Raw genomic sequence first — 14,252 nt, 5'->3', positions numbered from 1 at the left:
CGCTCTGCCAGTTGCACACATGTACACATACTCTATCTTCTCACAGGCTGCAAAAGTCATCACACCTCTCAGCTCAGGTTTACATTACAGAAAGATCTGGTTCCAGCAGCTGCACGGACAGACGGACACATACACAGAAAGACAGTCAACACACATCACTAAATAACAAGACCTGCTGCTTATTTATTCATAGTCTGATGTTTGTGCATGGGAGTGTTTTTGTTGAAGACACACCGTATGTATAGACTGCATGAGGCCCCCCCTGCCACGAATGTAATGCAACAGGCCGTGGGACGTCCACCCCGTGTCATGTTTTCTCCTCATGTCCCTCGCTGTACCATCCATTCCCTTCACGCTACACAGCCTGGCCTTGCCTTGTTTGGTGCTGGCAGGGTGTCTGGCAGAGGACAGTGAAGCTCCTGGTAGCAGGACGGAGCTCTGCTGAAAGCCCGTCCACAGTGACGGACAGCAGCAGATCCAGCTGCACTTGTCACTGGCTGTCAAGCCGGCTGTCTGAACTAGGGGACGAGAGGGGACAGGCGGGGAGGAGTGTGTGCATGTGTGTGTGTGTGTGTGTGTCTGGGGGTTGGAGGTTACAGTGGAGGGGCACTGATTGGGATGTCAGAGCTACATGGAGTGTGTGAAGAAGAGAGCGAGCGAGAAGGGGGGAGGGGGGGCTCTCAGTCAGCAGCAGCTGAGCGAGTGAGCAGGTGTTACTGTATGTCTCCCAGGCCCATGAATCTCCAACAAGAGAGACACAATACAAGTTTGGATTCATTTCCACTCCCTGCATTGATTTGTTTTGCTTCTTTTTTTGTTATGGGGCTTTTGGTTTAAGGAAACAATCGATGGTTCCCAGGTGAAAATGTTAGTGGTTTCCTCCTTAACCAGCTGTCTCCACTTTGAATTTTTTTTGTTTCATGCTGGAGCTCCATCTTGATGACTGTCTTGTTTTCCCTTCTTTCAAATCGCAGGTAGAAGAGTGCAGAAGGTTGGAACAATGCCAGATTCACCTGCGGATGTGAAAACCCAGCCCAGGTCCACCCCACCCACCATGCCTCCTCCACCCCCGGCGGTCAGCCAAGCAACCAATCGCAATGCTTCATTCACCCCTGCTACCAGTAAATCAAGTAAGGACTATTTTCTTAAGATTAATGACACCTTTAGTCAACTTTAAATATATATGTCTCTTGTCTAGAGTTCAAAATCTTTACCTTTAGCTTACGGCTGACCTGATAGGTTTGAAGCTTCAACCATTGCTGATTTCGACCTACAAATCACTATTAAAATGCTTTGTTTTAAAAAAAATACATATATTTTTTTATATATAATAATAATGTATAAATCCCCAAATATCCCATCAAATAATGAATAATCCCACAATATTAATCATATTCAACATTAATAATTATTAGTGATTAGAGGTGCGCGTGTGTACAGTAGTGCGGCAGCAGCGTTGAAACGGGGGAGATGGAGACAGACGTAACCTACAGATGAACATGTGCTTCGAATACCTTCGAATATTTCTCACTGAAGCTTCGAAGCCCAAAAAATGGTATTTGGGTCTTGTACAGCCCTGCTTTAGCTGTACAAGACCCACTGCAGTTGTTTAGCTTAGGTACTTTGAGATATATGTTTTCTTTGACTTGAAGGTGATCCTTTTGTCCTGAGGCATCATGTCAGCAAGCAGTTAACCAGGCAGGTGTGAGAAACACTGGTAGGCGTGCTGAACTAGCGACCTATTGCTGGAACAGCTCTAACTATTCATTTCCCAGTAAGCTTTGGACAAGAAAGCCATAGTTATGTGAGCTGGTATCACATTGCATCATTGCAAATCATGCTTCTCTACAGACCTGACATCATATCTAAGCATAGATTTTGTAATTTGTAGGTCAAATGCCAAAAAACTGTACCAAATTGGGCCAACCAGTGGCCTAGAGGCTCAGATTCATATCATATACTGTGGTCACAATATCCACGGTTGGATTCTGTTGCATGTCATTCCCAGCCTCTCTATCCTTTTGTTTCCCTTCAATTCTCAACTATCCACTGCCCCAAAAAACTTAAAACTCTTCTAAATTTGCTCTGAAAGTGAAAGTCTAGTTTAGATTTAACTCTTGTTACAACAGTATTTGGTAACACTTCATTTTACAGGTCCGCAAATGTCATGGTAATTAGGTGATAATTAGCAAGTAACCTATTTGAAATTTTGAAATACCCCAATATTAACCTCTAAATTGATTGAAAATTACTTTATTACAAACATTATTTAATAATTATATTCCGCTATTTCCCAATAGCTGGTAATTTCTTTAATACATTTCCAGGAAAAGAATACAAAGTTAATTTATATGCTTTATTTCTGCTGTTAAATAGATGATAATAAGTCACACAATGGTGAGATTTGTGCCTGATCAGAAGTGTTTTCTATTAGTTTTGGTTTTCCACCTCTGATGAAGAGCAGCGCACAGCCGCTTCTCAAGCCTAAGGGCCCTATTTTAACCATTATATGCTATTTTAGCATATAATTATTAAATAATGTTTATAATAAAGTCATTTTCGATAAAGTTTTAGGTAAATATTTAGGTAATTTGGCAGTAATTCCAAAGAAATTTCAAATAGGTTACTTGATAATTATCACATAATAACCATGAAATTTGCGGACCTGTAAAATGAAGTCTTACCCAGTATTTCACTGATGACATTTCAGTGTGTTAAACGTTAAGTTAAGACCTGCTAAACATTAAAATATCCATTAATCTGTAATAAATTACAGAGATGAATACTCTTTTGCATCTACAATGGACTACACGGTCATTTGTCCCTCTTAAATCAACGGTCATGGACACTTTATATGCTTGTGTAAAGGGAGAGAAATTCCAAATATGTGTTTCTTCCCTGTTCTGGTGAACAAATGTTGGAGTCACTTGTGTGTCAGGTGTGTGTCTCTGCAAGCATCTATTTGTGTGTGTGTGTGTTGGTGTGCAGAATGCCCTTGCTAGTGGCACAAGTGTCTTTGAGCGCATGTGCGAGAGCGGCTGTGGCATTGTGTGTGTGTGTGTGTGTGTACGTGCGTCCGCGTTGTTTACCAGCTGGTTGGGCGGCGATGGCCGGGGATGGCGTTGGCGGTGTGTAGACTACTTTCTTCCCTATATAGCAATGACAGGCCATGTTGTTTCACCTGTTGTGGCGGGCGGTCAGCAGTGCAGCTCTCTCCTTGCACCTCTCCCTCTCTCTCCAAAACCAGAACACAAGTGCTGCCTGTCGGGATCACATGGGTTAGTCCATATGTGTTCAGGCCCTCAACCCGTTGATTAGAGCAACAAGGAACGAGACTTTTGAACAACTTAAATATACGAAGTCTTGTTTTAAAGTATGAGTACGACGAGGTATAGGTTACAGTCCGCAACGGCTCATGGCAGAGTCCTGTAAATACATTTTGAAAAGATTAAGTTCCTGCAGCGGTTATAAAATTATAGTTTGGATACCGTGCTCAGTTTAAGTGCTTACATATGTTTCTATAATGAAATACAATCATTTAATTACAGATACAGACATCTCATACACAGATGTTTAATCTGAGGGAAAACAATGTACTCTGCATGCATTTTAATCTGGCTCGGATATGAAAATATGAAAACAGGGGGAAAGGTCAAACGTGCGTGTGTTTGAGAGTTATTTGTGAGTTTGTTTGTGCCGGCATCGCAAGGAATATACGAGTGATTATATATGTGTATGAATGCTGAGTCTATTCTGAACCTTAAAGCTGCAAATCTACTTTCAGCTGGTGGACATGTGTAGGGCCAGATTTAGCTACACACCTGCTATTGGAATAAAAGTAACACAGGCCACAGGACTATTTTTGGCACCTCTTTAACAAGTTCCTCTTATAGTTGTGTCCTAGTGAGTGAGTGAGTGGGTGAGGGGGAGAGGAGGGTGAGGAGCAGGGTGGAATAGACTGATACCGGGGGGAGATGGAGGGGGAGGGAGGGGGTCAGATGGTACCACTTGTGAGACAGCTGAAGTTACTGCAAACACACACACAAACACACACTCACAGCGCAAAGTCAAACTGGCAGAAAACTGCACCACTGATGTGCATCATGTACCGCAGGCGTGGTGCAGAGTCTATTGTGTGCTTTACTTATATTAAATCTCAACCACACACTTATCTATCAGCAGGATAGAAGTGCTTCTGCCCGCATCACGCCCCCAGATCTGTCAGATGCCCCCCAGGCCTCTCCAAAACTACTGACCCAGTTCACGTCTTCTCTTCCTTCTGTCTTGTTTATCCGCAGTGCTGAACGGGAGCAGCCACTCTCCTACGTCGCTGAACGGTGCTCCGTCCACTCCTAACGGCTTCAGTAATGGGCCGGCCATGTCTTCGACGGCCTCGCTTTCCAACCAGCAGCTACCGCCGGCCTGCGGCGCCCGGCAACTCTGCAAACTGAAGCGCTTCCTGACCACGCTGCAGCAGTTCGGCAACGACATATCGCCGGAGATTGGGGAGAGAGTGCGCAGCCTTGTGCTGGGGCTGGTGGTAAGTTGTGATTGAATTATTTTTGATGAATCTTTCCCACAACACTATTCATTCATTCAACAGCTCTCTTTCCTTTAACTTATTATGCTTGATGACAGTTAATTAATGTCTTGCAGAGTAATTTACATATTGTAAATTTGTATTGTACAACAATCAGAAAGTACAGCACCCTCCAAGTCCCGAAAGTTGGTTTATATTTTTTAAACAAGATAAAAAAAAAATACTAGGGCAGTCAATCGATTAAAATATTTAATCGTGATTAATCGCGTGATGTCCATGATTAATTGTGATTAATCGCCAACTGATCGCATATTTTTTATCTGTTCAAAATGTACCTTAAAGGGAGATTTGTCAAGTATTTAATACTCTTATCAACATGGGAGTGGACAAATATGCTGCTTTATGCAAATGTATGTATATATTTATTGTTGGAAATCCATTAACAACACAAAACATTGACAAATATTGTCCAGAAACCCTCACAGGTACTGCATTTAGCATAAAAAATATGCTCGAATCACAACATGGCAAACTGCAGCCCAACAGGCAACAACAGCTGTCAGTGTGTCAGTGTGCTGACTTGACTATGACTTGCCCCAAACTGCATGTGATTATCATAAAGTGGGCATGTCTGTAAAGGGGAGACTCGTGGGTACTCATAGAACCCATTTTCATTCACATATCTGGAGGTCAGAGGTCAAGAGACCCCTTTGAAAATGGCCATAACAGTTTTTCCTCGTCAACTCTAGCTTTAAAACTGAGCCCGCTACAACCTAAAAACTGTAAGTTGCATTTATGCGTTAAAGAAATGAATAGCGTTAAAATGAATTTGTGTTCACATGTTATTATCGCTTTAACTTTGACAGCCCTAAAAAATATATAATCTTTCGGGACTTCGGCGGCTGTGTAAGAGTGTTAGCGATTCTTTGTCTAAATCTCCCTGTTGTCTTGAGCAGAACTCCACTCTCACCATCGAAGAGTTTCACTCCAAACTTCACGAGGCCACCAACTTCCCTCTGAGGCCGTTCGTCATTCCCTTCCTGAAGGTAAATACTGGTCCACAGATTTTATGTAAGCTAAATCAAGCCTCATGTCTTCAATAGACGTGATCAGAGCTTACCATTGCTGTCCATATGGCCAGTGTTCAGGACCACTGTGTGTTTGTGTGTGTGCAGATACTTTTCTTTCTACTTTTTACTTTTCTACTTGTCTGCCTCCAAACAGAAAGGATTCATAGAGAGGCGGAGAGGGAAACCTATAATGTGTATACTGTACTTGTAGTAGGCCTACCATGTAGAAAAAGGAGGGATGTGCTTGTGAATGTCCGTTAAAAGTGTTGTGTGTGAGGGTGTCAGACCTCCTGGCGTGCGATGATCCTCCACATCTGGGACATCGCAGCAATGGCTGCGTTATATCAACCAGACAGGTCTGAGAGAGCTATTTGACAGCACTGAAACACACACACACACACACACACACACACACACACACACACACACACACACACACACACACACGCACACACACACATATACCCTAGAGAGACAGAGAGACACATGGCAGAGGAAGGTGTCAGGGGACCTGTCTTATCTCATCCTGTCTCTTCATCTATCACTTTCTTTTTTTCTCTCACCTTAATCTGGCATTATTTCACTCTCACCCCATCTATCTGTTACTCCTCCGTGAGTTTCTAGCTCACCTCTTGTCCACTTAACACTCCCCTCTACATTTACATCGGCTCAATAAATCTATATCCTTCCTGCAACAACTTATTTCACTCCTAACCCAGAGATGTCTGTCTCCCCTCTCTTTACCACTGAAGGCAAACCTGCCCCTGCTGCAGAGAGAGTTGCTCCACTGTGCCAGGTTGGCCAAGCAGACTCCAGCTCAGTATCTGGCCCAACACGAGCAGCTTCTCCTGGACGCCAATGCCAGCTCGCCCCTCGACTCCTCCGAGATCATGCTAGAGATGAATGAGCACGGCAAGAGAAGGACCCCTGACAGGTAGCATATCTCTATTAAACACAAGAAAACATGCATTACACGCAGACTTCAGAGGCAGACTCTCTCACACACACTGTTATATATGAATTATTTCAGGGTATTTCAGAATGCCAAGCGACAAGGGGAAGCTATAAATCCTCTGTGCGGGAGGCGGAAGTCTGGACAGCCCTGATGCCAGGCTAGCTCTGCCAGCTGTCTGGGAGGGAGGGGGAGATAAATGCACTGTAGGAAAAGAAAGAGTTGTCTGAGAAGCAAACAGAGAAGAGAAGAGGGAGTGACGTACAGTGATTGTCCTCGGCACAACCCAAAGACAGACCAACAGTGAGCTATGGCTTGCAATTGTCCCACATTTCTCCCCAGTGCTCTGCTTTATTCACCCACTTAAGAAGATGACACAAGAATTGCTGGCATTTCCCTTTCTTCCTCTCTTACTGGCACTGTCCTTCTTTTCCGACCACTTCCTCACCTCTCTCTCTCTCTCTCTCCCTCTCGCTCTCTCCAACTGCCTGACCTGCGGGCTCCCAGCAGCTGTCCATATGTCAGGGATGTGTCCAGATGGTGATGTGCTGACCGTAACACTGAGCACATCCTGGATGTGGGGTGTGGGGAGGTGGGCGGTGGTGGTTTGGACGGGACTAAGGGTTGGAGCTGAACGTGCAATCCCACTGTAATCCGCACACCTCCGCCTCCTGACCTGTGGCTTATACACAGCAGGAGGCTGGGTGGAGGAGGGGGAGGGCGCTTCAGGCTGGGGCAGGGCCTACATCGCGCCAGCTGTTGTCAGATTCTAGAGCCAGGGATGTGTACGAGTAGAGCCGACATACACAAATATACACATGGATAACCGAGCACACACACACACACACACATAAACACACATCATCTACACGGAGCAACATTGCATTTATTCGCCTTTGATCCGGGGGATGATAAAGAGTGATTTGCGTCGGAATGCCTGGCTATCGCCATCCAGCTAAACAGATTAATATCAACACTCCCATTTAAACTGTCCAGATGGCTTGAAAACACAACCTCACACACACACACACACACACTCACTTAAAGTACACAGACACAAATGAGTGTCACTAAACATCTGCCAAGCACACAGCATTCAGCCCATATTGCCCCTTAAGCCCGAGAGCAGGGTGGGAGGGAGGGAGATATACTTGCAATCTAAGAGTCGGCTGAGGGATATTCAGATTAAGAGCTTGAGACGCGGGGTGTACAGTTGGACTTGGCTTTGTTTGATACATATGGCGTACAGCTGTGCAAAAGCTTTGGAAGAGCGCTGCCTTACTGTAACTGAACAACAAAGCAGCTCTCAGTAGGGATGCGTGTGTGTGTGTGTTTGCACGCACCATGTGGGAGTTGTTGAACTTTAAAAAACATGTTTGTGTTCCACTACTCAAACATGTGTATCCACAATACTACATGGTGTAAAAAAATAAAATTGTTATGACAGTTTATGGTAAACACAAACACAGCCAATCAGACCTCATGACATGAATCCGTCTATTTCTTTGACATGTTTTTGCAGCGTGTAATTTTTTGCCTCTTGATCTGATTTTAAGGCCATTCTGGTCATTGCTCGGGCTTGTTTTCCAAGAACTATGAAGTAATACGTTGGCATTGCATATTTAGCCTGGCAAAGCCATTGCACAGTTTTCACATTACTCATTGTGGTCTGGCGAGCTCATAGATGGACGAGCTGGAGAGAGATGAAGTAGACCGCTTTCAGACATTAATGCGGTGTCAAAAATCTGTTTCTGAATAAAATTGAGGTGAGAAATGAGCCATGCAGTGGCCGAGGTAGTCCCGTTAGCATCAAAACAGTTTCTGAGTGGTCCAGAGTTTATCTGAAGCAGTTGAATCGATTCTTTGGTGGACATTTGTGGAATAATGGTCAATGTGGTAGTGGAAACAGAGCTTATGGGATGCAGTCTGGCTGTGCCAGGGCATTGCATATTTGCAAATAAACACTGAATTGTACAACAATCATCTGTTTTGTTGTAGATCAGAATAAACCACATATCCCACTGCTGGAACAACGCTGCATTTCATGTCTTTGTCAACACAGTTGCTTGCTCGGGGTCTACGTTTTTATACTATATTATAAATTATTCTAACTGCATGGTGCTGACATTATTTAGTGGCTTCATTTTCTTAAAGAGGACCTATTATGCTAATATTCAGGTACATACATTTATTTGGGGTTTCTACTAGAACATGTTTACATGCTTTAATGTTTAAAAATTGCTTTACTTTTTTCATACCGGCTGCGCTGCAGCACCTCTTTTCACCCTCTGTCTGAAACGCTCTGTTGAATTCCTGCCTCCTCCTCTTTGCTCTGATTGGTCAGCTGGCCCACTGTTGTGATTGGTTTATCGAACCAAACTCTATGGACTGTGCTCTAGCTCCGCTCTAACTACCTTTGTTTGAGGGCGTGCCAAACTAGCCGCTAGGCAGATATTATGCAAATGTCTTACTTGGTGACATCACCATGTTACGTAATAAAAGGCGGGACTTTAATGAAGGCGTTTCAGGCAGTTCAGGAGCAGTGTTTCTGTGGGGGAGAGTAATTCCCTTTGGTGTGGACCTTGGGCTATGTAACTTTGCAGATATTTTACATGCAACAAAAAAACTATAACACACTAAAGGAAAGGGAAAAAGCACAAAAGCATAATGGGTCCTCACAGTCGTATAGGCTCCTACAAAATATCTATTATAGCCACCACATTAAATAGGATCATGGTAAGCCATGTCATATACTATATAATATTACCGAGTGTTTTATCATTCATTAATGTTTTACCCCACTCCCCTGTCCTCCTCTACAGGACCAAAGACAGCTCAGAGAGAGATGGGTTACACCCGGAGCACCTGGCTAAGAGGCCCTGCACCATCAGCCCCAGTCAACGCTTCAGCCCCAGCACGGGTCTCCCCGCTCACCCGCCTCCCAACGGCCTCCCCACACACCCTCCCAACGGCCTGCCCCACCCACCCAACCCCCAAGTAGGACCCCAGCACTATCGCTTAGAAGACATGGCCCTGGCGCACCAATACAGAGACGCTTATAGACATAATGAGCACCGCGACCCCCGAGACCGGCACCGGCCGACAGGTAAGACAGCTGTGTTCACAGGGTCTGAGAAATCCATTGATCTACAGTTATATGGTCACGACCGTGGGCTAGTGTGTATGTAAGTGGGCTGTCTGTAGAGAACAAAGGCCAGTTGTCAGTCCAGTGTGATAATCCTTGTGGCAGTGCGTCTATATAAAGATCACATCCATACATGCCTATATGCTACAACTGTGGCAACCATATAAGCCTTCCTTCTGCTTTCCCAAAAGGAAAGAGATGAACTGTCTCACTGATAGGCAGGTGATATGTTATTTTGTTTGAAATTAAACTTTGATAACTAACTTCACGATTAATAAAATACAAGACAATAAAACAATAACAAAAAAAGAAGTGAGGAGAAAAAGTCCATCACACCCACCACAAGAAATGAATGAACTCTCATCCACCCCATAGACACAAACCTGGACAGACACACACACAGTAACTAATCGCAAGTGTGTGTAGATAGAAACATTTTCAGTTTACTTTTATAAATGGATGCAGTTGTGAAAGATCTCAATCATCAGACACTAAAAATATCTTTACCAGATCTGGATGTTATTCTAGATACATGACCTGAGAGGTTTGATTTGATTGTTTAATTGCTATAATGTGCCACAAGTCTCTGACAGTCAGGACTGGATACAGGGTTAGAAATTCAGTCAGGTCCCCTGTCAAGCATGGTCATAGCTAGTTAAGTGTCCACCATGTATAAAGTGCTGCTGGGATGATGGATTTTTGTAGGTCAACCCGGAAGTTAGCATCGCCCTGGTTCCCTCGACAAAAAGCCAATGGGATTTTCCCATTGGATTCTGGATTATTGTAGACAATAAGATCTGTGGCAAAGAAACATTTATGATACTTGTATGTTTTGTTCAGCAAGATAATCTCCACAATTGAACATCACTTTTATGATTTTTGAAGTGTAAATGCAATCGCCAGAAATAAGAAGCTAACGTCAGGCTATAAACAAACTACAACACGGTCGCATGATTTCACTTCCCCACCTCTCAGCTAAAGGCGGACTAGTGTTTATGCGTGATGACGTTTTGTAGTCTCATTTAGCCACTTCTTAACAATTGCTTTTTTTAAGACACGTAAAACGTTAGAAATTCACGAGTGGGATATAATAAAACGTTAAAATCTCTTTAGCTTGTGTTAACCACAGACCTTATTTCAGGCATCTAACTAAAACCTATTAAAAAATCTCATTGACTTCGAGACGAGGGAACCAGAAGTGCTAAAATGCTGACTCATTTCCGGGTTTTAGGACTCATTCCTGCAGCACCCTATAGGTATTATAGGATATTATAGGTGTCTATTGGAGTATTTTGCAGCTTGAAGTCAGTATTTCTGTATATTGTATATGTGCTGAATCTGACTCATGTGTTTGTCTTTTAGCAGTGCATGGAGCCCGCCAAGAGGAGGTGATTGACCACCGTCTTACAGATCGAGAGTGGGCAGAGGAATGGAAGCACCTCGATAATGTACGTATCGGCAAGGTTAATGTCAACCACCTCTTTGTTTCATTCATAAACACAATGAAGCAGTGGAAAAAATAGAGCTAAGGGGTCAGCAGGTGATTAAAACAACCTCTGTCCCATCTGAGCGTGCGTTTGACAGACAGCTGACCATAAGAGGTCTGTGTCAGTTTGGTGAACTAACAACAGACTGACACCTATCTGGCTCCCTGGCACCCAACTCCATGAAGACAAAATCATGTTCACTAGACACACACACACACACACACACACACATGCACACTCACACAGAGAAACAGGGCCCCAGATGGAGCTCTAGACCTAGCAGAGCGCAGCTCCAGCTGGGGAGAGCAGCTGAGACAAGAGCTGCAGTCATGGAGAGAACCGGCCAGGCCTGGACCCCTGCCAAATTAGAAACACTTCACTGAAATAAATATAGCTAACTCAGAGGGGAGGGAGGGAGCGCAGAGACAGAGGAAAGGAGGCAGAGACGGAGAGAGAGGGAAAGATGAATGGGAATAATGATATGGATTGAATGTCAACCATGCTAAACCCATTTAGCAGAGCGGGCCGGGTCTGGAAACACAGGGCACCGTGGAAAAAAGTGACACTGTTTACAACCGGGAGGGGGGGAGAGGAAATCTGTTGAGTTGGCAGGGAACGGAGCAGAAGGGTGGAAGGAATTGGCTCAACTTTTTCATCAGCAGCCCAGCTGTTACATTATCGTTGTTGTAATGCTCTTAGACATTGAAATTCACTGACGAGCACACAACACAATCCATGAACAGACAGAAACACGCAAACACACACGTCTGCTAGGTGGTACGTGTTTTGGGACAGATTAAAATAGTGTGTAGATTTACAGCTCGGTTGCTCCAAAAGTAACTCTCCTTTTTAAACTGGCTTTGTTGCTTTGACCTGTGGAGTTTTTTTATGGATTTACTAAGCAGTGGTGGACCTGAAAGCCACATTTGAGTAAAAGTACAGACATTGACTATCATTTAGAAAATGACTTTAGTAGAAGTTAAAGTCACCTATTGGAATATTACTTGAGTTATAGTGTCTGGTATTTACTGTACTTAAGTATCTAAAGTACTTTTCTGATATTAAATGTACTTAAGTATTGAAGTAAAAGTACAAGCAAATGCTGTTAATAAAAAAGCTAATATGTTGAGAGTTACACCACCTTAAAAATGGACGCTACCCCTTACGAAAAAGTAATATACTTCCCACTTTTTAGTTTATAAAAATATACTTTTAAGTATAACAATAGTAAACTTTGAGTACACAACTAGTTTACACCTATGTTTTATTTTGTACTGCAACTATAATATAAGTATACTGATAGTTTACTAGTTTTAATTCTTGCATCCCACTTTTTAGTTTATGAAGATACACTTTAAAGTGTACTCAGTAAACTACTAGTTTAATAGTTTTTATACTGTAAGTACACTTGTTTACTTGAAGCCCACTTTTTAGCAGAGATTGGGACTCGAGTCCGCGACTTGGACTTGAGTCGCACTTAAGTCGCACACAGACTTGGACTTGCTAAAAATGACTTGTGAGCATCTCTGCTTTTTAGTTCATGAAAGTATACTTTGTATACTTTAACTTATAGTACTTAGCCAATGATTTATGTATTACATAAAGAGACTTGCTCCTTTTGCTATTTACAAAATCTTCAAAAGTCTTCAAAATTTAAAGGATTTAAAGAACAAGTAGTCGCATGTAGCATGATCTGCCTGGACTTGAGCGGAAATCGAAACTTAACTACGGCTTTGAGAGCACTTTGTTTGCACTTGCCCATCAGGTGAATGATGTAACTTGCAAGCTAGGACCACTGATTCGCCAAAACTGCTTGATTGCAATAGTAACGAGTAACGAAGATGCTAAGGGGAAATGTAGTGGAGTAAAAGTGAACGTTGACAGAAATATAAAAACATAAGTAAAGTACAGATACTCCCAAAAATACTTAAGTACTATAACCAAGTATTATTACTTCATTACATTATACCACTGCTACCAAGTTTGATGCATTTCAGAAACTCTACTACTGTGTTTCAGCTGTTTTCTATTTGTTTTTGAGGGACCTGTGCATGTGTTTGGGAGGTAGAGTTTTACATTCCCACCTAAATGCAGTACTGTTGAACTTATCCTGTTCATTTATCACTAAGTAACTGTTTCGTCCTACATCCTGTCTCATTGCAGCTGCTGAACTGCATCATGGACATGGTGGAGAAGACGCGCCGCTCCCTGACGGTGCTGCGCCGCTGCCAGGAGGCCGACCGCGAGGAGATGAATCACTGGATTCGGCGTTACAGCGACGTGGAGGAGATGAAAAAAGGTGGGAGCAACGGACAGCACTGCCTTCCTCCTCCTCCTCCTCCTCTTCCTCCTCCTACTCCTCACCACAACTCCTCCTCCAACACAGCTAGCAGCAGCGAGTCACTGCCCGTGGGAACTCCCTCGGCTGCTGAAAGACAGACAGGCAGACAGACAGGTAGACAAACACACACAGGTTATGTTTGCAAAACACTCACAGCAAGGTAGGGCTCATTTGAAATGTTGAAAATGCCTGTTTAGACATAAAAAGACAGTTAGATTATCATGTTTTTCTGCAAAATTAAAAATCTTAGCTCATGCTGTGAGGCAATAGAAATCTAGTTGCAACATCCTGGATCTTTAACCAACTGATTGCACCCTTATGTTGCCAACATGCTCATTCATAATCAAGATTTGCATTCACGACTCCTGTATTCTCATTCCTTCCCAGAAATGGTTGAAAAAAGTTGATGACGGCTTATTTACTGATGTTGCCACACACACATAGTTTGTATTGGTGCTAGGGCTGTCAAAGCGATTACGCAAATTTGTTGTAATGCCTCTAATTTCTTTAACACATTAATGCAATCGAGCTTTCGGAGGTTGTAATTTTAAAGCTAGAGTGAAGGTACTGTTATCATATGAAACTAGAAAACCTAAGGAATGGTACCACCATGTCAGCTTGTCATGAAGGAGGTTAAATAACGCACCAAACTTACACAAAATTTTGGCGAGGAAAAACTGGCATGGCCATTTTCAAAGAGGTCCCTTGACCTCCGAC

The 14,252-nt window shown here is 43.2% G+C and overlaps 1 protein-coding gene across 4 annotated transcripts in view; it reads left to right on the top strand.

Annotated features, from left to right (window-relative positions):
- The window catches only part of cbfa2t3 (CBFA2/RUNX1 partner transcriptional co-repressor 3), a 46,997-nt gene that overhangs the window by 26,846 nt on the left and 5,899 nt on the right, over positions 1-14,252 (top strand). For 2 of the 4 annotated variants that reach the window (XM_074615330.1, XM_074615357.1), the window contains exons 2-8: positions 975-1,130; positions 4,299-4,540; positions 5,497-5,586; positions 6,363-6,544; positions 9,385-9,668; positions 11,070-11,155; positions 13,358-13,649. In XM_074615330.1, the coding sequence (XP_074471431.1) occupies positions 975-1,130; positions 4,299-4,540; positions 5,497-5,586; positions 6,363-6,544; positions 9,385-9,668; positions 11,070-11,155; positions 13,358-13,649 (1,332 nt within the window). The remainder of the gene's footprint in view (positions 1-974; positions 1,131-4,298; positions 4,541-5,496; positions 5,587-6,362; positions 6,545-9,384; positions 9,669-11,069; positions 11,156-13,357; positions 13,650-14,252) is intronic. The other 2 variants (XM_074615348.1, XM_074615338.1) reach the window with 2 other exon arrangements.

This window comes from Sebastes fasciatus, chromosome 2 (genome assembly GCF_043250625.1).
Source record: "Sebastes fasciatus isolate fSebFas1 chromosome 2, fSebFas1.pri, whole genome shotgun sequence".
NCBI lineage: Eukaryota > Metazoa > Chordata > Actinopteri > Perciformes > Sebastidae > Sebastes > Sebastes fasciatus.
This window is presented reverse-complemented; position numbering and strand designations above follow the sequence as displayed.